This window comes from Dipodomys spectabilis, unplaced genomic scaffold (assembly GCF_019054845.1).
Source record: "Dipodomys spectabilis isolate Male_0828 unplaced genomic scaffold, ASM1905484v1 ptg000422l, whole genome shotgun sequence".
NCBI classification, from domain to species: domain Eukaryota; kingdom Metazoa; phylum Chordata; class Mammalia; order Rodentia; family Heteromyidae; genus Dipodomys; species Dipodomys spectabilis.
In genome coordinates this window covers 8,190,282-8,213,859 of record NW_024871099.1, presented here as the reverse complement: position 1 = coordinate 8,213,859, position 23,578 = coordinate 8,190,282, and the positions used below count along the sequence as shown (strand labels likewise).

Genomic DNA, 23,578 nt, shown 5'->3' with positions numbered 1-23,578 from the left:
CCTGGCAGGAAAGGGCACGAGACTCTTATCTCCTATGAACCACCAGAAAACCAGAAGTGGCGCTGTGGCTCAAATGGTAGAGCGCTCGCCTTGAGCTGAAGAGCTGAGGGACAGCGCCCAGGCCCAGAGTTCAAGCCCCACAACAACCAACAAAATACATTGATAAATAAATGAATGAAAGATCTTTTGTATAAGCAAGGATGGCTCCAACCTCATCCCAAGCCGCCATCTCAACCTCATCCCAAGCCGCCATCTCAACCTTGTCAGAGTAGAACCAGAAGAGGCAGCGCTGTGCACCCTACCACCCTTGGCTCTGTCTCAAGCACCCGTGAAGGGCTGGGAGTGCCTAGAAGCCCCACTGTAGCTGTCAGCCATCCTCCTCTGCCTCAGACAGCAACCACCGGGCCTTTACTTTATCAAATCCTTATCAGTGTTAAGTCTATGCACAGATACAGCAAGCAATAGTTTGTTTACTTAATAAATACTTAGGAACTTTCACAAGATGTGTGGGCATCCCCTGTCTACCATAGGACCCCCTTCCCCTCTTGGTTTGTACAAATCCAATCACGTGTACTCCCCCCCCCCCCTCTTTCTCTCTTTTCTTGCTGGTCCTGAGATTGAACTTAGGGCCTAGCCACTGTCCCTAAGCCTCTCTGTGCTCAAGGCTAGCGCTCTTACCACTTGAGCCACAGCACCACTTCTGGATTTTTCTGAGTAGTTTATTGGAGATAGTCTCATGGACTATTCTGCCAAGGCTGGCTTTGAACCATGATCCTCAGATCTCAGCTTCCTGAGTAGTTAAGATTACAGGTGTGAGCCACCAGCATCCATCCTTCTCTCTCTCTCTGTTAACTTATTCATTCATCTATCTATTCAGGCATTCATTCACCCACCCATCTACCCATCCATTCATCTATTCATCTACCCATTCATTCATCCATCTACCCATTCATTCGTGTATCCATCCACCACCCATCCATTTATCCATTTACCCATGGCTCATTTGTTCATCCATTCATTGGGGACATTCTAGGATGTCCCCCAGAGGACACAGGCGGGGTCTCTGAGGCTATAGATGAGTTGCAGAGTGAGGAGTCCTTGGTCCTGGAAGGCTGTGGGGATGGGAGGGGGTTGATGGATGGCTCAGTCTAGAGATATGGCCCCAAGATTGGGAGCTGTGTGTGTGTGTGTTAATGTGGGTGCTGTATGTTGGGGTGAAGAAGGTGAAGACACACAGACAAGCCCACCTGACACCAGAACAGAAAGGGGGGGGGCGAAGGGCAGGGGCCAGGAAACACAATGTCACCAAGATGAAGGGTTACAGGTCTGCACCCCGGGAGGGCAGGCCCCCACACCCTCCTCCTTCCAGGCCCAAAACTCACGGGGCCCCATCCCAATTACCTAGGAGGGGACCAACCCACCTGGGCCAGGGCGGGGCGGAGGAATCCGGATGCCTAGGGATCTTCAGGGAGAACCAGCCAGACAGCAAGCCAGAGCTTCAGGGGCTGCCGACAGAGAGGGAGTTGCAGCTCAGTGCTACTCATCGCCATGGGGCTCCCCGGACACATCCTGCTCTTCCTTTTAGGAACTGTCTTCTGCCTGCCAGGTACCTGACCTTCTAGTCTGACAGGAAGAGGATGAGGGGCCTAGACCCCTGGGTCTGAGGGAGGAGGCTGGTGTCTGGACCCCTGGGTCTGAGGGAGGAGGCTGGGGTCTGGAATTCTGGGTCTGAGGGAGGAGGTCTGGGACCTGGAGTTCTAGGTCTGAGGGAGGAAGTCTGGGGCCTGATATTCTGGATCTGAGGGAGGAGGTCTGGGGCCTGGACCCCTGGGTCTGAGGGAGGAAATCTGGAGCCTGGAGTTCTGGGTCTGAGGGAGGAGGTTGTGGAGACAGTCCTCCTTTCTCTTCCCCTGCTCCGTTCTTCTATCATCAGTCACTCTTTCTGGCCACTGCCTTCTCCTTCCTCTTGCCTGAAGATATTTCTGGGAGCCATCGGGGGCCATTTTCCAAGCTGGCAGTGTTTGCCTTCCTCCCAGCTCCCCCCAACCCCCATGGTCTCAGTGGAAGAGGCCTCAGGGCCCTGGAGCCATGGCAAGGTGGCTGCTCCTGAGTGAGAACTGTGCGCATGCGCTCACCTGTGGCCGGCTTGGGCTCTGTGGGCCCCTGGGCCATGTTTCTATATCAGGGCCCTTTCAAAAGTGAATTTGAGGGTCTGTTCATCTTGAAACTCTAAATGAATGGGTGCATAGTTCCACCGGTCTATGTTTCATGAGATGGAGACCTGTATTTAAGTCTGTGTGTGTTTTCATGGTGTGTGTGTGTGTGTGTGTGTGTGTGTGTGTGTGTGTGTGTGTGTGTGTGTATACCAGTACTGGGGCTCGAACTCAGGGCCTGGGCACTGTCCCATAGTTGTTGGTTTTTTTCTTTCTCTCAATGTTGGTGCTCTACCACTTGAGCATGACCTCTACTTCTGGTTTTTCAGTGGTTCATTGGAAATTAGTCTCATGGACTTTCCTACCCAGACTGGCTTTGAACCTCAATCTTCACATCTCAGCCTCCTGAGTAGCGAGGATGACAGGCATGAGCCACCCATGCCTGGCTGTCCTCTATGATTTGAAACTGAACTGTCATGGCTTGGATTTTGGTGATTTTGTAACAATGATGTGTTCTCGCTAAACTGTGATGCATGTGGTTCACGAGTGATTCATGTGTATCGTTTCTCTGGGTTTCCTGTGTTTCAGATCCCTCTGTGTGTCACTGCTGTCACCCATGTCAAATCGCAGTGGCAGCCACACACCTGGGTGTCCACAGCACAGCCATGTGGGTTCACAAGGCTCAGTTGTGTCCTTCCACGTGGGATGTGCTTGGCCCTGTGTTCAAGCGTGGTGCGCATGTGTGGCCAGCCCGGCTGTGTGTGCAGGCTGTGGTGGGATGTCTGTCTCCCACAGGTGTGCCTACTCCGTGGAGCTGGGGAGGGGTGGGAAGCTCACTCGTGAGTCACTTCTTTATCTAAATCACCTGGACGAGGAGGAGTTTGGGAACAGTCAGGAGGGAAAAACTGGACAAGCAGCCCCACCATGACACAGCCCCTGGCTCAGCTGGGATGGGCCACAGTCACAGGCCCTGGGCACAGGATCCAGTCACGTGGTACCCTGAAGTCCTCGGCCAGGCTCTCCCCTGCTCCCCTGACCCAGCCCTTCTCCTTCCTAGGGTCCAAAGCTTTGCAATGCTACAGCTTTGAGCACACCTACTTTGGGCCCTTCGACCTCAGCGCCAAGCGTCTTCCCAACGTGTCCTGTGCCCAGGGCTGCTCCGAGGTGCTGCTGTCGCTGGACACTGGTGAGGAGTTGGGAGAGTGAGAAGAGGGAGGGGAGGGGAGGAGAGGGAAGGGGAGGAGAGAGCCAGGGCTGAGAAATTGGGGAGGAGCTGGGCACTGATGGCTCACGCCTGTCATCCTAGCTACTCAGGAGGCTGAGATCTGAGGATCATGGTTCCAAGCCAGCCCAAGCAAGGAAAGTCTGTGAGACTCTTACCTCAAATGAACCACCAGGAAACTGGAAGTGGCGCTGTGGCTCAAGTGGTAGAGCGCTCGCCTTGAGCTGAAGAGCTGAGGGATAGCGCCCAGGCCCAGAGTTCAAGACCCATGCCTGACAAAAAAGAAAAGAAATTGGGGATGAGAGGAACGGTAGGGAAGGATAGAGAGAATGGGAGGAGCATTTGCTACAAGAGGACAGAAGGGATAAGGGAGGAGAGAGGGAAGGGGGAAGAGAAAGGAAAGAGGAGAGAGGGAAAGAGGAAGAGGATGAAAGACAGAAAAGCCGATGGGAGGGAGACAGGCCTGGAGCTGAGGGCTGGAGGAGGAGGGAGGGAGAAGAGGTGGGTGACAGCAGAGGGGAGGAGAAAAGAGAGGTGACAACAGAGGCTCCCCCTCCTCCCCTCTTCTCTTCCTGCCCTCTTTCTCTCCTCCTCCTCTCTTCCTCTCCTCCCCCTTCCCTCCTCCTCTTCTCCTCCCATCCTCCCCTTCCTCTCCTCTCCCCCTCCCCTCTTCCTCTCCACCCCTCCTCTCTCCTCCGCCCCTCCTCCCCTCGTCCTCTCTTCCCTCCCCTCTGCCTGTCCTCCCCTTCCTCCCACCTCCTCCTCCTCCTCCCCTCCACTCCTCCCTTCTTACCGCAGGGTACCGGGCGACGGTGACCATGGTGAGGAAAGGCTGCTGGACGGGCCCCACCACAGGCGCCATGCAGACCAACCAGAACGCGCTGCCGCCGGACTACGCGGTGGTTCGCGGCTGCGCCACCGACTTCTGCAACGTGGACCTTAGGACCCACGACAGCCTCCCCAACCTGAGCCACGGTGGGCGTGGCCGGCGGGGGCGTGGCCGGCGGGGCAGGAGGGGCGGGGCGGGGCGGCAGAGGCGGGGCCTAGTGATAGGTGAATGGGCCCGCGGGGCGCGAGTGACGGGCGGGGCCTGTTGTGGGCGGAGCGTGCCTCACGTCGTGTGGGCGTGGTCTCGCGGTGGGCGGAGCCTCGCCAGCACCTCCGGGCCGGGCCCGGGCGTTCAGTGCGCGCCTCCAGGGCCTGACGCGGCCTCTGCCCTCTGGCCAGCGCCGGACCCGCCCCGGCTCAGCGGCTCCGAGTGCTACGCCTGCGTGGGGGTGAACCCCGAGGACTGCTCCCCCGAAAAGTCCCGACGAGTCCAGTGTCACCAGGACCAGAGCGCCTGCTTCCAGGGCAGCGGCCGGATGAACATCGGTGAGGGACTGGAAGGGTGGACGGGGCGGGCAGGGCAGGCGGAGGGCGGAGCACCACCTGCGGGCGGGGGGGGGGGGGCGGGCCCTGGTCCTGGCCCGACCCCTCCCGCCCCTGCCCACTGCAGGCAACTTCTCGGTGCCCGTGTACATCCGGACGTGCCACCGGCCCGCCTGCACCACCATGGGCACCACCAGCCCCTGGACGTCCATCGACCTCCAGGGCTCCTGCTGCCAGGGGCGTCTGTGCAACGCGGGCTCCGTGGCCCAGCCCTTCCACTCCGCCGCCCCGCCGCGGGCGCCCCACGGCCTGGCCCTGCTCCTCGCCGCCCCCCTGCTGGCCCTCGCCATGGCGGGACCCCTGCGGCTCATGGTTTAGACGGCTCCCCCACACACACACCAGGGTGCTGGGGGCAGAGTCCCCCGCACCCCCTTTCTCCTCGCTGCGATCATCTGCTCACTGGGGAGGGGGGATGGTCCAGGAGTGGCCATGACCCCCACCCCTCCCCCTCCTTCCCCACTGTCCCCTGCTTAAGCCGGGGAGAGGGAGAAAGGGCCACGCCCTGCCCCCCCTCCCCAGCTCCCCAGCTGGGGAGCAAGAGAAAAGAGCTTCAGGGTGGGGACGCTTCTTTCTTATCCAAACCACAACAGCCACAGTGAACACCTCAGTTTCAGTATCAGCCTGCAGCAGAGCCTGCACCCATCCTAAGAGCCAACAATTCCACACGCTACCGGTACTAACTCACCATTCCCCCAAAACACATGGACTATACAGGGTCCCTAGCAGGACCGTCCATAACAGTCATCAAGTAGAAACAACCCTATATCTATCCCCATAAGCAATCAAACACTCAAAGTGATTGTGGCCCACGCACCTGATGGAATAGTATACAGAGACCAAAAATGAGCCATCCACAGCAACATGCAACAGCACAGACAAATCTCAGCACAGAGGGTTGAGGATAATAACAGGCACCCACGAGAACACGTTACACTAATCCATTTGAGCAAAGTATGAAAGGTTTTTTGTACAAAAATGACAGAAATGTGGGGCCAGGTGAGGAGGTGCACACCTATAATCCCAGCTATTCAGAAGGCAGAAACATAGGTGGACAATGGGCCAAAGCCAGCAAAGAAAGAAAGAAGGAAAGAAAGAAAGAGAGAGAGAGAGAGATAATGAGACCCTAACTCAAAGAATAAGCCCGGTTGGGTTGGCACAATTACCTGGTGGGTGGAAGTAGGAAGACTGAGGTCTGATGCTGGTCCCTGTTTGAAAAAAAAAAAAAGTATGAAAAATAAACTAAAGCAAAAAGGACTGGTGACATGGCTCAAATGGTAGAACGCCCACCTGGCTGGTGGAAAGATCTAAGTTCAAGTCCTAGTACCACAAAAAAATAATGTAGAGGCTGGGAAGGTGGCTCAGTGGTAGAGCGCTTGCCTTGCATGCCTGAGGCCCTGGGTTCAATTCCTCAGCACCACATAAGCAAAAAGAAAAAAGCCGGAAGTGGCGCTGTGGCTCAAGTGGTAGACCATTAACCTTGAGCTGAAGAGCTGAGGGACAGCGCCCAGGCCCAGAGTTCAGGCCCCACGACCGGACCCAAAAAAAAAAAAAGAGGAGATGGGGAATACATGTGTATGTGTGTGGAAGTGTCACAATGATCCCCCTCTTTACAACTAAAGTATGAAGAAGGGAGGGAGGGAGGGAGGAAAAGGAGATGAATCTAGTCTGAGAGAAGAGGCATGGAGGCTTGGTCTGTGGGAAGAGGCATGGGTCATCTCGATAGAAATGATCCTTGAGAACTGATGGCTGGAAGCGGGAAGGGGGTTCTGGGGATTCACACACAGTTACTTGGTCTGAGAACTTGGTGATGTTTACTTATGACTGTCGCCGTTTTTCACACACACGTTCAGTGTTTTCAATCAAAGAGATTTTTTAAAGTTTTCTTGGTGCCACCAGGCACCGGTGGCTCACGCCTGTCATCCTAGCTACTCAGAAGACTGAGATCTGAGATTCGTGGTTTAAAGCCAGCCCAGGTAGGAAAGTTCATGAGACACTTATCTCCAATAAACCACTCTAAACCACTCAAAACCACAGAAGTCGTGCTGTGGCTCAAGTGGTAGTGTTAGCCGTGAGCTGAAGAGCTGAGGGACAGCGCCCAGGCCCAAAGTTCAAGCCCCAAAACTGACCAAAAAAAACTGGGAGTGGAGGTGTGCTTCAAATGGTAGAGTGTCAGCCTTGAAGGAAAAAGCTCAGGATCAGCACCCAGGCCCCAAGTTCAAACCCACATACTAGCATACACACACACGTGCACACACACAGAGTATGTGTGTGTATATGGAAATTGACAGGCCAGATACCCACTGAGCTCACAGAGGTTCCACCCCCCCTTGGGCACACAGGTGCCATCTTTCCTCAGCAGTGACCACAACCCACTGCCTGTACCCAACACCAGACGCTGTCCATCCACAGGATCCTCAGGCCCTCCCTAGACCAACAGAGTGGAAGCCTCGGTCAGCACCAAGGACAGGTCTCAAAACAGAGCCAGGCCTCCTGCAGTGGGGAAGGGGAAAGGAGGGGGGAGGGGGGAGACAGGGAAGGAGAGGGAGGAGGAAGAGGAGAGCGAGTAGGAGAAAAGAGATCTGCACAGATTAACTGAGAAAGACTCAGAGGCAAATCGAAGCAAAATGACAGACTGCAATTTACAGAGCAACATTTCCATGATTGATTCACATACCTGAGTACATCTGATTGTGGAAAACCTGAAGCCTACAAAAGATTGCAGGAGTATAATAGCAGCAGCTGCTGCTGCAGCTTCTTCTTCTTCTTCTTCTTCTTCTTCTTCTTCTTCTTCTTCTTCTTCTTCTTCTTCTTCTTCTTCTTCTTCTTCTTCTTCTTCTTCTTCTTCTTCTTCCTCCTCCTCCTCCTCCTCCTCCTCCTCCTCCTCCTCCTCCTCCTCCTTCTCCTCCCCCAAAGTATACTATCTGAAAAAGATTTGAGTACATATTTTTTCTCAAAATTCTCATAGCTGGTCAGCCTTTGAGTGACTCACACCTGTAATCCTAGCTACTCAGGAGAATGAGATCTAAGGATCATGGTTCAAAGCTAGCCCAGGCAGAGAAAATCCGTGAGACTCTTATCTCCAATAAACCACCAGAAAACTGGAAGTGGAGCTGTGGCTCAAAGGGGTAGAGTGCAAAAGCTCAGGGACGGCGCCCAGGCCCTGAGTTCAGGCCCCACGACTGATAAGAAAATAAAGATGAAAATAAATTTTAAAAAAAAAGAGAGAGGAAAAGGAGAAGGGAATGAGGCCCACAGTGGGAAATGAAGACCAGGAGACATAAAGGCTGAGATAGTGACTTCGAAACAGACTGAAAACGAGATCTTCAGGTTGACAAAAGCACACGGTCTGTGTCCCTTGGTCTGGAAGTGACAGGACACATAGACAAGAGATGTTCCCTCTGTTCATTGCTCTGTCCCCAGTTCTCAGATCAGGGGTCTGGCACCACCCAGAGCTTGTTCCCATGGGGAGAGCCCAGGGAAGCAGAGAGCCTGCAGTTCTCCACAGTGGCCACGAGGTGGCAGTGTCCTCCCGAGCGACTCCCAGGCTTGGCCACCAGGAGACCTTGGTTGCTGGCTTTGCCCTGATTTTCAGGATTTCCCAGCGCCCAGGCCCCGGGGCGACAAGTGACCTTTCCGCCAGAGACACCCTCTTCTTCCTTCCCTTCGCCACCAGGCCCAGTTCAACAACCCTTTGTCCTTGGCCCTTTCCGGCTGTGCCCTCCTTGGGTACCTGGGTCCCTTCCAGGCCCGGAGACAGGGCCTGGGACTAGGCCAAGGGAAAGGTTTGGAACCTTCTTCCCTGTTCCCAGGGCTGAAGCAGAATGGCAGGATCCAGTGCTACCTGCACCCAGGAATCCAGACCCCAGTTCCTCCTCCCTCAGACCCAGGGGGAACAGTCCCAGCCTCCTCCCTCAGACCTCCATCTCCTGGCCTCTCTTCTGCACCAAGACTACCCACCCTTCTGACAGAGACCCCCTCTCTCTCTCCACTCCATGTTCCAGGGTTGAGGCTAAGGCTGAGTCACAGCTCAGCCCCTCCCTGCACTGGGGGGAGTGGGCAGTGGAGAGGTTTCCTACTAGCCAACCCCAGTGTCAGAGTTTCAGACTAGAGGTAAGAGCTAGTCACAGGTGGCCTCATGGCTGTAATCCCAGCTACTCAGGAGGCTGAGATCTGAGGATCACAGTTCAAAGCCAGCCCGGGCAGGAAAATCCTTGAGACTCTAATTCCAATGAACCAGCAAAAAGCTGGAAGTGGGGCTATGGCTCAAGTGGTAGAGTGCCACCTTAAGCACAAAAGCTCAGGGATAAGCCAGACACCGGTGGCTCATACCCGCCCTCCTAGCTACTCAGGAGGCTGAAATTTGAGGACTGAAGTTCGAAGCCAGCCTGGGCAGGAAAGTCCATGAGACTCTGATCTCCAATGAGTCATCAGAAAACTGGAAGTGGCGCTGGCGCTCAAAGCGGTAGAGTGCTCGCCTTGAGCAAGAAGAGCTCAAGAGACAGCGCCCCAGGCCCCGAGTTCAAGTCCTAGTAACAGCTCAGAGAAGGTGGAGACAATCAAAGAGACACAGAGGCTCAGAGGCAGAGACGAGGGGTGGGGAGAGAGAGAAAAAACAGAGAGAGAGAGAGAGAGGAGGGAAAGAAGTGGAGACAGAGATGGAGACAAAACCCGCAGGCCTCAGGGCTGGGCACGGAGGAGGAGGAGGAGGAGGAAGGGGAGGAGGAAGAGGAGGGGGAGGAGGGGAGGCAGCGGCCCACAGTGCCTGGGGCAGCACTTTCTCTGGGGTGACCCACGTGTGGTGTGGGCGCGCCAGGGCGTGTCCCCATGTGGGGATGACGGGTCGGGACACCCCCTCCCCACACGGGCTGTGTTTCTGTCACTGGGCGTGTCTGCGTGTGGTTTGGTGTCTCTGGGTGTTGCCAGGACTGCCTCTCCCGGAGTGTGTCACGTCCTGTGGCTGGCATGTGCGGGGCTGTCTGCGTCTCTCGCGGTGTCTCACAGTGGCCGCGTGGCTGCTTGAGGGGTCACGGCCACCAGTGGCCACCTGCGCAGGTCTGCGTGTCCCCTCCGGGCGCGTTCCCTTCTTTCCTGGGTCACAGTCACCAAATGCAGGGCTTGAACTCGGGGCCTGGGTGCTGTCCCTGAGCTTTTTCACTGGAGGCTGGCGCTCTGCCCACGTGAGCCTCAGCCCCACTTCTGGCTTTTTACTGGTTCATCAGAGTCCCACAGACTTCCCTGTCCAGGCTGGCTTTGAACGTCGATCCTCAGATCTCAGCCTCCTGAGGAGCTGGGAGTCCAGGCGTCGGCTCAGGGTGTGTTTGAATGAGGATACTCCCACTGTGTGGGGACCACAGTTGCCCCCATGGAGAGGGAGGGGTGCGGAGGCTGTGACCCTGGTGTGTGTGTCACTGGTGTGTGTGTCTGATCGCGCGTGTGACACACGGTTGGCGTGGCCTCCCGGTCAGCGCTGTGAGGGAAGAGGTGCTTGTGTGTGGCCGGGTCGGGGTGGGCGCGTGTGTCCTGCAGCCTGCCGGGTCCTATAGACGTGTGTCTCACGTGTGCGTGTCCGGATGTGGCATGGGGGGGGGTGAGTCACCGTGGGCCCCCGCGTGTCCCCTCCGCTGGGACCCTGTGACTGCCACCACCACGTGTGTGAGTGGCCGGCTCTTCCCTGCTCTGCCCCGGACACGCCCAGCGCTTCCTTGGCCTGGGGTGGGGAGGTTTGGGGGAGCCTCCCCTCACTGCCCTCCCTCTGCCCTCCCCGCCCCTCCTCCCCGCCCTCCCCGCGGGCCGCCACCCCTCCTCCCCGGAGGGCACCGGCCTGGGAGCGCTCGCCCGGCTGCCTGCTACCAAACTGGCTGCTATTTGCGTGCTGAGAGGTGGGGGGCCCTGGGCAGGAAGCTGGCTGAGCCCCAAGACCTCGGGGGCCATGGGCGGGGAGCCGATGGCCGGCCTGGGGGCCCTGCGGCGTCGCAAGTGGCTTCTGGAGCAGGAGAAGCTGCTGGCGGGCTGGGCGCTGGCGCTGGCCGCGCTGGGAGTGGCGCTCATGGTGCTGCACGCCGAGATGCTGTGGTTCGGGGGCTGCCTGGTGAGTGGGGGGCAGGGGCTGGGGGGGGTCGCACCCCGGGGCTGAGGGAGGAGGCTAAGGTGTGGACCCCTGAGCCTGAGGGAAGAGGCTGAGGTCTGAACCCTTGGGTCTGAGGGAGGAGGCTGAGTTCTGAACCCTGGGTCTGAGGGAGGAGGCTGAGTTCTGAACCCCTGGGTCTGAGGGAGGAGGCTGTGCTTGGATCCCTGTGTCTGAGGGAAGAGGCTGAGTTCTGAACCCTGGGTCTAAGGGAAGAGGCTGAGTTCTGAACCCCGGGGACTGAGGGAAGAGGCTGTTGTCTGGACCCCTGGGTCTGAGGGAGGAGGCAGTGCTTGGACCTCTGTGTCTGAGGGAGGAGGCTGAGGTCTGAACCTCTGTGTCTGAGGGAAGAGGCTGTGCTTGGACCCCTGTGTCTGAGGGAGGAGGCTGTTGTCTGGATCCCTGGGTCTGAGGGAGGAGGCTGTGCTGTGCTTGGACCCCTGTGTCTGAGGGAGGAGGCTGGGCCTGGCCCGGGCATGGTAGTGGTGGCAGCGGGAGTTTGGGGCCGGGCTGCACCTGTGCGTCGGCTGGCGGGTGTGGCAGAGCCAAGGGGGGAGAACCCCGTTGTATTCAAAGAGGGTGAGAGATGGGGGGACCTGGTGCCCCTCACTTCCTCCCTGTGGAGCCTCAGTTTCCCCTGGAGTGCAGCTGTGGCAGTGGTGTCTGGGTCTCAGGGGCGGGGGTGGGAGGGGAGGCCTGGACTCCGAGGTGGATGGAGGAGGAGGCTGGTGGGGGGAGATGGCCAACTTGGAGGCCAGTGGGGTGGGTGGGGCAGGGACAGGTCCCCGCAGGCCTCTGGAACATTCCAGCCCCTGGTAAGGGCAGTGAGGGAGGAGGGCAGAGGACTTGGGATCCCTTGGGTGGGTTGAGGGGGAACAGGGGAGGGAGGGGCTTGTAGGCCTGGAGGGGGATGGGCACGGGTCCCCCCGTGGGGCGCGGGGGTCAGCGCAGGGCAGCGGGCGGGCTGGCACGGGGGCGGGGCCGCGGGGCCGCGTGGCGCTGCCAACAGGAAGCGTGGCCGGGCCGGCCTGCCGCTCCCATGCCCGCCCCCCTCCGTCCCCCTCCCTCTGCCAGCTTGTGAAGGGGGGGAGCTATGGTCATTCTCTCGGAGCCTCAGTTTCCCCAGTGGTAAGACCGGGTTCTCAGTGCGCTGGCTCCTCCCTCTTCGTCTTCTAGAACAAAAGTTTCTGTGGTTAGTTTTTGTAGTCCCGGGGATTGAACCCAGGGCCTCCCGGCTTGAGGCCCCTCCCCCCTCCCCCTCCCCCGTCAGCATCTGCCCCGTATGCCCACACCCCTCTCTATCTGAACAACCCCCCTCCAGGTGGAGGAGGGGGGAGGGGGAGGGAACCCCTGGGGAGTGAAAGAGAGCGAGGTGAGGCTGGGGGAGGGAGGGAGGCAGACACCAGCACCACTGAGGAAATTCACCAGTGGAAGCAACACACACAGAGAGATAGAAAGGCCCACATGAGAGCTTCCCAGCCGGGCTCCGGGGTTCACGCCTGTAATCCCGGCCCTGAGAAGCCAGGATTACAGTCACTGAACTCCAGGCCAGCCAAGGGCTGTGCAGAGCGCTCACAAGTCAGAGCCTGGACTCTACTGCCAGAGCCTGTGTGAGAGACAGACAGAGACAGAGAGGTCAGTTGGCAAGGGGCAAGGAGAGGGAAGGGAGGGGGGAGAGAAGGAGAGGGAAGGGAGGGGGGAGAGAAGGAGAGGGAAGGGAGGGGGGAGAGAAGGAGAGGAGGGAGAGAGGGGGAGAGGAGGGGGCCAGGGGAGAGGAGGGAGAAGACCAAGGACACCCCCTAGACGCACATTGCATTATGGGTAGAAGGCCATGGAGGTGGAAGCGGGAATAGGGAGCCCTTGAAGGGTGCAGGAGTGGGGGAGGGCACGGGACAAGGGTGCCATTGTTCGGGGAGGGGTGGGGGCAGCCCCCCGAGGCAGGAAATTGCCCTCACCCCCGCTTTCCCCAACTCTGGGGCACAGCCCTGACTGGGGTGCAGCAGGGAAGCTGGCCTTTGGTCCCAGGAGAAGCAGGTGCATGGGGGGGGGGGCAGACGCCGCCCTCCTGTCTCTGACAGCTTCCTCCCCCAAAACAGGGCCCCCCCCCAGCCCATCTCAGGGGACTCAGCAGTCCCAGGGCCCTCAAAACCCTCCCTCCCAAATTCTACCTTCCTGCAAGGTAGCGCTACACAAAGAGAGGAAAAAGAAAACTTCTGGTAGTTTCTGGAGGCCCCATGCTTCCGGCCAGATCTGGGCTTCCAGCCCAGAGAGGGTGCAGGAGAAAACAAGGCGGGGGGGGGGGGGGGCGGCGGGACGGGAAATCCCCCCTTCTCAGAAATAGGGCTGAGATCTTGGGGATCCAGTCCTCAGGATAGAGACGGTGTCATTCATTTGTTCTTGGGGAGTTTGATGGAAGTTTCTAGACTGTTCTGGAATAGGGGTGGGGATGGTGGGTGATTTCAGGGGCAGGGAAACTGCTGGGTGGTCAGGCAAGGGGGTGGGGTGCTTTTTAGAGGTCAGGTGACTTTTTCTAGCTGTCCCTCCACCCACCTAACTGAGGGTGGGGGAGGGGAGGAAGGAGGGATGTGAGTTTCAAGGCTCCCCCTGCAAGGAGCAGGGTGGGTGGTGTGGGCATAGGGCTGTCCAGTGGGGTTGCAGAGATCAGGCAGCGTGGGGGGGTGGTGGCTTGAGGCTAGACGGGAGGTGGGACTGGCTGAGCGTGCTCTCCTCCACAGTGGGCTTTCTACCTGCTCCTGGTTAAGTGGCTCATCAGCCTGTCCACTGCGCTGCTACTCGGCCTCATCGTGGCCTTCCACGCCAGGGAGGTCCAGGTAGGAGCCGCCCCCACCCACAGCCCACGCCCTGCGTGACACCAGGAGGGGGCCCCACTTCCCCCCCTTCTCCACCCCCCCCCCCCCCCCGCCAGACACCCCGGCAAACAGACACAAAAACACACAGACAGAGCCAGCCACCGTGGGTCACACCTGTAATCCTAGCTACTCAGGAGGCTGAGATCTGAGGATCGCGGTTCAAAGCCAGCCTGGGCAGGAGAGACCGTGAGACTCTTATCTCCAATAAACCACCAGAAAACCGGAAGTGGCGCTGTGGCTCAAGTGGTAGAGCGCTCGCCTTGAGCTGAAGAGCTGAGGGACAGCGCCCAGGCCCAGAGTTCAAGCCCCACGACCGACCAAAAAAAGAAAGAAAACAAAAAACAGACAGGCACACGGACACACTGACAGACAGACAGGCAGATTGACAGACACACAGGTTGACAGACACCCAGAGGCACAGACTGACAGACACACAGGACACTCAGACATGTGGACACACCGACAGCCATACAGACTGACAGACACAGACAGAGATGCAGACACACAGACGCACACAGATTGAGAGAAACACAGAGACCCATATAGATAGACACACAGACAGACCGACAGATGGACAGACACACAAGACATTCCAACATGTGGATACACCGACAGCCTACAGCCTGACAGACACAGACAGACCAACACAGTGACACACGGAGACGCAGACACGCATACAGACAGACAGGCAGACAGACACAGTTCCCCTCCCCAGGACAGTGGGGCCTGCTGGGCTTGGGCACATAGTAGTTGCTGCGTTCATGTTCACGTCTGTTTGTGCCAGGCATGTTCTGGGCTGGGCAGAAAGGCAGAGGGTGTGGGGCAGGGGGTGTGGGGCAGGGGCAGGGGCAGGGGGTGTGGGGCAGGGAGCGTGGGGCAGGGGCGTGGGGCAGGGGGCGTGGGGCAGGGGCAGGGGGCAGGGGGCGTGGGGCAGGGGGTGTGGGGCAGGGGGCGTGGGGCAGGGGGTGTGGGGCAGGGGCAGGGGCAGGGGCAGGGGGCGTGGGGCAGGGGCAGGGGGCAGGGGCAGGGGCAGGGGGCGTGGGGCAGGGGGCGTGGGGCAGGGGGCGTGGGGCAGGGGCAGGGGGCGTGGGGCAGGGGGCGTGGGGCAGGGGCAGGGGGCGTGGGGCAGGGGCTGGGGCAGGGGGCGTGGGGCAGGGGCAGGGGCAGGGGGCGTGGGGCAGGGGCAGGGGGCGTGGGGCAGGGGCAGGGGGCGTGGGGCAGGGGCTGGGGGCAGGGGGCGTGGGGCAGGGGCAGGGGCAGGGGCAGGGGCAGGGGGCGTGGGGCAGGGGCAGGGGGCAGGGGCGTGGGGCAGGGGCAGGGGCGTGGGGCAGGGGGCGTGGGGCAGGGGGCGTGGGGCAGGGGCAGGGGGCGTGGGCGTGGGGCAGGGGGCGTGGGGCAGGGGGCGTGGGGCAGGGGGATGTGGGGCAGGGGCAGGGGGTGTGGGGCAGGGGGTGTGGGGCAGGGGGCGTGGGGCAGGGGCAGGGGGCAGGGGGCGTGGGGCAGGGGCAGGGGCGTGGGGCAGGGGGCGTGGGGCAGGGGGCGTGGGGCAGGGGCAGGGGGCGTGGGCGTGGGGCAGGGGGCGTGGGGCAGGGGGCGTGGGGCAGGGGGTGTGGGGCAGGGGGCGTGGGGCAGGGGGTGTGGGGCAGGGGGCGTGGGGCAGGGGGTGTGGGGCAGGGGGCGTGGGGCAGGGGGGCGTGGGGCAGGGGGCGTGGGGCAGGGGCAGGGGGCGTGGGGCAGGGGCAGGGGGCGTGGGGCAGGGGCAGGGGGCAGGGGCGTGGGGCAGGGGGCAGGGGGCGTGGGGCAGGGGGCGTGGGGCGTGGGGCAGGGGGCGTGGGGAGGAGGCTGGCAGGCTGGGGGTGCCCCCCCCCTTCCTCAGTCTCCCCCCCTCCGCATGCTATCTCTCCCTCTTGCAGGCTGGGTGGACGCCCCGTGTTATCTGGGGGTGCAGGCCGGGCGCGCCCCTGACCCTCACCCTTTCCCCCGTCTGCAGCTGTTCATGACGGACAACGGGCTGCGGGACTGGCGCGTGGCGCTGACCCGCCGCCAGGCGCTGCAGGTGGCGCTGGAGCTGGCGGTGTGCGGGCTGCACCCGGTGCCGGCGCGGGGCGCGGCGTGCGGGCCGGGGCCGGGCGCGCGGCCCGGCTTCCTGGGCCAGGCCGAGGCGCTGCTGTCGCTGGCCATGCTGCTGCGCCTCTACCTGGTGCCCCGCGCGCTGCTGCTGCGCAGCGGCGTCCTGCTCAACGCCTCCTACCGCAGCATCGGCGCGCTCAACCAGGTCCGCTTCCGACACTGGTTCGTGGCCAAGCTGTACATGAACACGCACCCCGGCCGCCTGCTGCTCGGCCTCACGCTCGGCCTGTGGCTCACCACCGCCTGGGTGCTGTCCGTGGCCGAGAGGTGAGGGCGCTGCCGGGGGAGGGAGCGGAGGCCGGGGGAGGGAGGCTTCCCGGTGGAGGCTCACATTTTCCATCCTCTTTCATCCGGCCCCCGGGGCTGGCAGTTTGGACGCCTGCCCTCATCCTGGGAGGAACCAGCCCTCCGGCTCCCGCCTTTAGTCTCTGCACCCCCAGGAAGCCCCACCCCGCCTGGGGGCCTCACAGGCAGGATCGCAAGCATCTGCTCCTCCTGGAGGGGCCTCCCCAATCTTGACTTGAGGATTGGGGCTGGAGGGGTCTCCCCTTCCCCGGGCAGGGAGGGAAGGGGGAAGAGGAGCTAGCCCAGGCACACTGAGGCCCTGGGTTCAAATCTCAGCCCTGCCTGATTTGTATCCATGCTTGCTGGGGGTGGGGGCGGGGATATGGGATGGACTTAGATTCCTGGGTGGGGGAGAGAGAGAGACAGAGACAGATAGACAGAGACAGAGAGACAGACAGAGACAGAGAGAGACAGAGACAGACAGAGACAGAGAGAGACAGAGAGAGACAGAGACAGACAGACAGAGACAGACAGAGAGACAGACAGAGACAGAGACAGAGAGGGAGGAGAGAAGAGGGAGGGGGAGAGAGAGGAAGAGGGAGGGAGAGAGGGAGGGAGAGAAGGAGGAGGAAGGAGAGGGAGAGGGAGGGAGAGAGAAGGGATCTACCATAATTCTTTTTACATCTGTCTGTCTATCTTTTTTGGTGCCAGTCCTGGACTTGAACTCAGGGCCTGGGCGCTATCCCTGAGCTGCTTTTGCTCAAAGCCAGCACTCTACTACTTGAGCCACAGCGCCACTTCCAGCTTTCTTCTGAGAAGTGTATTGGCCTATTGGCCGTGAGCGTCTGACGCTGTGCTCTGTGAGCCTCTGCCCAGGCTGGCCTCCAACTGTGATCCTCCAGATCTCAGCCTCCTCATAGCTTAGATTACAGCAGGAGCCTCCCCACCTCATTCCCTCCCCCCCCCCCCAACCTAACTAGGAGCCTTTCTGGAAGTTCTGTCTGCTCCTGGGAGATCCCCCCATAGGTGGTACCCTCTTTAGCCTCCCTCTGCCCCGCCCCAGGGACTGTCCCACCAAACTCAACCACAGAACCAGACAGGCTTTGGAATCAGAGCCAGGTTCGAATCCCACGGGGACGTGGCTGGCTGGGCACCCCTCCGGGGCCACCCACGCTCAGACGGAGGAGGCAGCTGGGAGGGGAGAGGAGAAAGGAACAGGGTGACACCCAGGGTGGGGTCCCAGAACTCACCTCTCCCTGCCCGTAGGCAGGCTGTGAACGCCACCGGCCACCTCACGGACACGCTGTGGCTCATCCCCATCACGTTCCTGACCATCGGTTACGGTGATGTGGTGCCGGGCACCATGTGGGGCAAGATCGTCTGCCTCTGCACCGGCGTCATGGTGAGTCCCGCTCCTCAGAGAGACCCCATCCACAGGGCAAGGTCTGAGCTCACCAGAGCCTCACTTATTCCCTCCTCAGAACCCACATACTCCAAGCCTCTACATTCCTTTTTTCTTCTTCTTCTTCTTTTTGTTGGTCACGTGGCTTGAACTCTGGGCCTGGGCGCTGTCCCTCAGCTCTTCAACTCAAGGCGAGCGCTCTACCACTTGAGCCACAACGCCACTTCTGGCTTTTTCTGCTTATGTGGTGCTGAGGAATCGAACCCAGGGCCTCATGCATGCGAGGCAAGCATTGTACCACTGAGCCACCTTCCCAGCCCCACATCCCTATTTTTTCCCCCTTTTTTCTGACTTGCATGGAATTGAACCTAGAGGCTCCCTCTTGCTGATCAAGTATGCTATCATCTGAGCCACGCCTCCAGCCACTTTTGGAGTTGATTTTGAAGCCTGTGTTAACTTTGAACCGTGATTCTCAGTTCTCAGCCTCCTGAGTGGCCGGGATTACGGGCATGAAGCAAATGATTTCTGCCCTGCATCTCTGACAGTCTCTGGTTCTGTCCACTGGGGAGAGCTGGTAGCCCCCCCTCAGCCCCCCAGCCCCCCAATCCACCCTTCCTGCTCTGTTCCCACAGGGGGTGTGCTGCACCGCCCTGCTGGTGGCCGTGGTAGCCCGCAAGCTGGAGTTCAACAAGGCCGAGAAGCATGTGCACAACTTCATGATGGACATTCACTACACCAAAGAGGTGAGCGCCGCCCAGCCTCCTCTCCGGGCCTCAGCCGGGTGGGGCAGCGCATGCCTGTAGCCCCTGCTATTGGAGAGTGGAGGGGGAGGAAGGAGGCTCCTGAACCAAAGCAGACCCAATCTGAAAAAATAGGCTGGGGAAATGCGTGGCTCAAGTGGTAGTGCCGGGGAGGCCCTGAGTTCGAATCCCAGCTTTGTCTAATAATAATTATAGTAGTAGTCATAACAGTAACAGGAGCCAGGATCCCCGTGCTCCGCCTGCCCCTGCCCTCCCCCCCCCCCCCCCGCGGCCCCCTCCCCCAGCCCATTCCCACCCCCGTGCCCCCTCCCCCAGATGAGGGAGTCGGCGGCCCGGCTGCTGCAGGAGGCGTGGATGTATTACAAACACACGCGCAGGAAGGACACGCGTGCAGCCCGCAGGCACCAGCGCCGGCTGCTGGCCACCATCCACACGTGAGGGCCCCGGGGTGTCTGGCGCGGGGTGGGGGACGCATGGGGGATGCATGGGGACGTGACCACAGCTCCCCCCCATCCCCAGGTTCCGCCAGGTACGGCTGAAACACCGCAAACTGCGGGAGCAAGTCAACTCCATGGTGGACATCTCCAAGGTACGGGAGCGCCCGCCGGCTGGCAGGGAACGCTAGGAAACGTGCCGAATGAGCCTTTAGAGCTGGGGGAGGAGGGAAGCGTTGCGCTGGGCATCATGGTACACGCCTGTAATCCCAGCCACATAGGAGGCTGAGATCTGAGGATCCTGGTTTGAAGCCAGGCCAGTCCTGGAGCTTGAACACAGGGCCTGTCCCTGAGCTTCTTTTGCTCAAGGAAACTCTACCACTTGAGCCACAGCGCCACTCCTGGCTTTTTCCGTGTAATGTGGTACTGAGGAATCGAATCCAGGGCTTCCTGCATGCTAGGCAAGCGCTCTACCACTGAGCCACCTTCCCAGCCCCTATGAGACTCTGATCTCCAGTGAACTAGCAAAAAAGCTAGAAGTGGAGCTGTGGCTCAAAGTGGTAGAGCAGCAGCCTTGAGTGGCAAAACTCAGGAACAACATCCAGGCCTCGAGTTCAAGCCCCAAGACTGGCACCAAACAAAACAAGCCCCCCAAAACAAACAAAAAACATGGTAGAAAGAACTCCAAACTTTAGTATCAAACTCCCCTGTTTTCTTGTTCGTTTCCATTTCCTGGAGTTCACTTTGATACATATTGTTTTACGTGACCCACAGCAAGTTATCTTTATTGCTTACCTGCGGGGCGGATCTAGAATTCCTTCAGACTCTTTTATGTATTTATTTTTTTGGTCCGAGACCGCAGGCGCTCATTGGCTGGCGCTCTACCAACTGAGCCACGCCCCCAGCCCCCAGCCCGAAGCAAATAAAACCCAACTGAAGATACAAAGCAAACTCAAACCTCCATGGCAAAACCAATCCCGTTCAACCGAGCCAGGCTGGCACAAAGAAGACAGGTTCCTTGGTTGCCAAAAACTCCATCTCTGCAGCAGCTGTGACCAGGGCCTGTCTGGGCCGAGCTGGGTCTTGGCCAGTGACGGAGATGTCACACCTTTGGCCTGCCTGGTCCAACCTTTCCTTTCCCCAATGGGACTTTGCTTTCTCTCATTCGTGCGTGACGATTCAAACAGAGGCCTTGGGTCCCAATGCCAGGGTGACAGCCACAGGTCCCCACACTGATAGGAAAAACATCCGGCCAAGTGGCTGAGATTCAGGTGGCGGGCTGGTATAGTAGCATATGCCTATAATCCCGGCACTTGGAAGGTTGAGGCAGAAGGGCTTCGCAGCAAAGTCCCATCTCAAGAAAGGAATCAGAAGCCGGGTGGCTCACGCCTGTCATCCTAGCTAGTCAGGAGGCTGAGACCTGAGGATTGAGGTTCAAAGCCAGCCAGGGCAGGAAAGTCCGTGAGACTCTGATCTCCAATAAAGCACCAGAAAACCGGAAGTGGCGCTGTGGCTCAAGTGGTAGAGCGCTTGTGTTGAGCTGAAGAGCTGAGGGACAGAGCCCAGGCCCAGAGTTCAAGTCCCACGACCGACCAAAAAAAAAAAAAAATGGTACCAAGGAAGGTGACTGCTCCTGCCCCCCCCCCCCTCGGCCCCCCTGACGCCCCCCACCCCGTGTCTCTGCCCAGATGCACATGATCCTGTGTGACCTCCAGCTGGGGCTCAGCAGCTCACAGCAGGCTCTGGAGAAGCGGATGGACGTGCTGGCCGGGAAGCTGGACGCCCTGAGCGAGCTGCTCTCCACTGCCCTGAGAACCCAGCAGCCCCCAGAACCCAGCCAGGAGGCCCTATAGCTTGGTGAGGAGGAGGCTGCCAGAGGAAATGGGGTCTCCCTTCCCCAAGGCCTGGGCCCTAAAGACAGAGGCCACCTCTTCTGACAGTTGTCAGCTGAGCCAGGCGAGAGGGGAGGATATATCACACCGGGGCTGCCAGGCTCCAGCCCTCAGCACTGTGTCCCTCTGGTCTGCTCCTCTCTCCACGCAGCCCAAGGCTGGGTGCTGATGTCCCCCTATGCCTGGCGCAGACCCCCCCCCTCCCCCGTTCCTAGTGCCCCTGCTCACTCTGGTACTGCCTCCTCCCCAGGGACCCCCATCTCTACGTGTCCAGGATCCGGGCTCCAGTTTCTGGGGGTGAAGAACCCCCTTCCAGTGCCTCCCGACCAGCCCCAGGGATGAGGTGCCCCTAGGTGCAAAGACCCTTGGGGGACCAGCTGCAAGGGAGGGGGGACCAGCCAAAGTGGGGGGGGGCAAGGCCACAAGGTCACTACGACCCCGCCCCCCAACCCCCTCTTCTCAAACCTCACTGTGCTGCTACTGATGGCCGTGCCTCCAGGTAGAAGTGGAGGCGCTGGGGGTCGGGGGTGGACTCAGGAGTCCCGGTCACCCTGGATCGGCAAACTGGAAGGAGCCTGGCCGGCGCCCCCTGGTGGTCATCCCGGAGGACGCCGCGCGTCCACAGCCGCTTTCTACTTTGTTAATAAACGTTGCACACGGCGCGCTTTCTTCTCTTTTTCATACCAGTCCTGGGGCTTGAACTCAGGACCTGGGCACTGTCCCTGAGTTCTTTTACTCAAGTCTGGCGCTCTATCCCCTTGAGCCACAGCTCCGCTTCTGGCTTTTTCGTTGGTTCATTAGAGGTAAGAGTCCCATGGACTTTCCTGCCTAGCTGCCTTTGAACCGCGATCCTCAGAGCTCAGCCTCCTGAGTAGCTAGGATGACAGGCGTGAGCCACCATTGGTGACAGGCTCAAGAGACCTTCTGCCCTTTCCCCCCATTGTAGTCCCCAGAAACCTCATTTCCAGGCCTTGAATTCAGACCCAGTGGGGACCAAAGCCTTGCTGTGTGACCTGGAGCCGGTGGCCGTACCTCTCTGAAATGGCAGCGGAGGGACTCCTTGTTATACCGGGAGCCCCTTCTAGTCAGGCCCTGGGGTGCCACCATTAGAGACTAGCAGGACCCCATGCTGGCCTTCATACCCATTCCCAATTCTGGTCACAAGGCATCTGCTGGCCTTGGAGAGGAAAAGAATGGGTCGCAGATGCCAGGCTCTGCGCTTCCTGCCCGCAGTTCCCCCCCCACACACACAGAGAAACTGAGGTTTGAAGAGCAGTAGGGCCTGACCCAAGCCCCCCCCCCACCCCTGCCCTGCCCAAGGTGAGTCACAGCCCAGCGGCCTTGGGCCTCGAACCCCCGGCCTGCCTTCCCACAGGGGCTGTGTTCCTGGAGGGGCTGAGTCACCTGCCCCTGCCCGGCTATCTTAGGATTTGACTCAAAGGCCTCAGCCAACCTCAGCTCCAAGAGCTAAATCCAGCCTTGGCCAGCCTCTGCCACCACAGCCCTTCCTCTGGACAGTAGCCCAGGAAAGAATCATTCCCCTGCCCACCTCATCCCCCCCCGCCCCTCCGCCGACAGAGGCCACAGCCCCTGCTTGAACTCCCAGAAAGTAGAGGTGGGGAGATCGGGGGTTGAAGTCAACTCAGACAGAGTTACTCCAGACCCTATCTCAAAAACAAGCACAAGTCAGACAGTGGTGGCTCCCGCCTGTAATCTTAGCTACTCAGGAAGCTGAGATCTGAGAACTGTGGTTCGCGAAGCCAGCCTGGGCAGGAAAGTCTATGAGACTCATCTCTAATGAACCACCAGAAAACCGGAAGTGGCACTGTGGCTCCAAGTGGTAGAGTGCTAAAAAGAGCTCAGAGACAGTGCCCAGGGCCCCGAGTTCAAGCCCCACAGCTGGAAACGAATAAAATAAAAATAAAATAAAGGTGGCAGGGTGTTTGGCTGGCCCGTGTACCTTCACCTGTCCCCGCCACCAATCAAGTTTCTTGGGTCAGGAATGATGCTCCATCATCATATAAATGATCTCACAAAAGGAGGGGGGGAAAATGGGCACTGGGGATCCTGTTTTACAGCTGAGGAAACTGAGTGGCGGGAATGGGAGGAAGGCCCCCACCCAAAGCCGGACCAAAGAGGGAGAAGAAAACTGAGCACAGTAGCTCATGCCTGTAATCCCAGCACTCAGGAAGCTGAGGTAGGAACAAGGTAAAGTCAAGGTCAGCCTGGGCTACATAAGAGGACAAGGAAGTCCCTCCACCCAGCTAACTACCGTGTTGTCATTTTTGGTCACTATGGCTTCGTTTTGGTTGGATGGCTTGACAGAGTCTAGCCTCGTCTGGCCTTGGATTCCGGTCCTCCTGTCTCAGCCTCCGGGGTGCTAGGATTTATAGAAGTGCTCAAGGCCAAAGGCCCGGCAGACATCAGGCATCCGTGAATGTCACTACATGGACATGTTGACTCTCTGGGGTGGCCCCACATTCCAGAACCTTCTCTGCTGGTTTCAGCTGGTCAGGATGAGTTAGAGGATGCACAGTGTTCTGGAATATTCTGGGCTTGCTGGAGGCCCGGTGCCAGGCACCGGCTGCACATAGATGAGTCACGGCCGCCAGTTCCTTCTCCTATTTCTGGGTCTCCCTCACACCCACGAGAGGCGTGAGAGGCCCGGGGGGCTCACACAGGGTGGGTGCGGCCCCCCAGGGCGGCAGGGCGGGGGGCCTGGCCTCTGTTCTCTCCATGTTCCGAAGACCTCAGGCGGGGGCCCCTTCCCACCCCAGACCCCTGTGCAGGGCCCAAGCCAGGGACCAGCAACTCACTACAAGGCTGAGCTGGCTCTGTGGATTCGTGTGTGTGTGTGTGTGTGTGTGTGTGTGT

General features: G+C 59.6%; 2 protein-coding genes across 2 annotated transcripts; both read left to right on the top strand.

The window, feature by feature from the left end:
• Nucleotides 1-1,548: 1,548 nt before the first annotated feature.
• Lypd5 (LY6/PLAUR domain containing 5) lies at nt 1,549-6,020 on the top strand. Its single transcript, XM_042667794.1, has 5 exons — nt 1,549-1,606; nt 3,211-3,339; nt 4,174-4,350; nt 4,603-4,749; nt 4,874-6,020. The coding sequence occupies exons 1-5, from the start codon at nt 1,549-1,551 to the stop codon at nt 5,122-5,124; spliced, it is 762 nt and encodes a 253-aa protein (XP_042523728.1). The 3' UTR covers nt 5,125-6,020.
• A 4,585-nt stretch (nt 6,021-10,605) lies between these two features.
• Nucleotides 10,606-21,364, top strand: Kcnn4 (potassium calcium-activated channel subfamily N member 4). Its single transcript, XM_042668132.1, has 9 exons — nt 10,606-10,894; nt 13,666-13,761; nt 15,791-16,197; nt 17,482-17,617; nt 18,250-18,360; nt 18,694-18,812; nt 18,898-18,967; nt 20,501-20,669; nt 20,955-21,364. The coding sequence occupies exons 1-8, from the start codon at nt 10,736-10,738 to the stop codon at nt 20,663-20,665; spliced, it is 1,263 nt and encodes a 420-aa protein (XP_042524066.1). The 5' UTR covers nt 10,606-10,735; the 3' UTR covers nt 20,666-20,669; nt 20,955-21,364.
• The last annotated feature ends 2,214 nt before the right edge of the window (nt 21,365-23,578 follow it).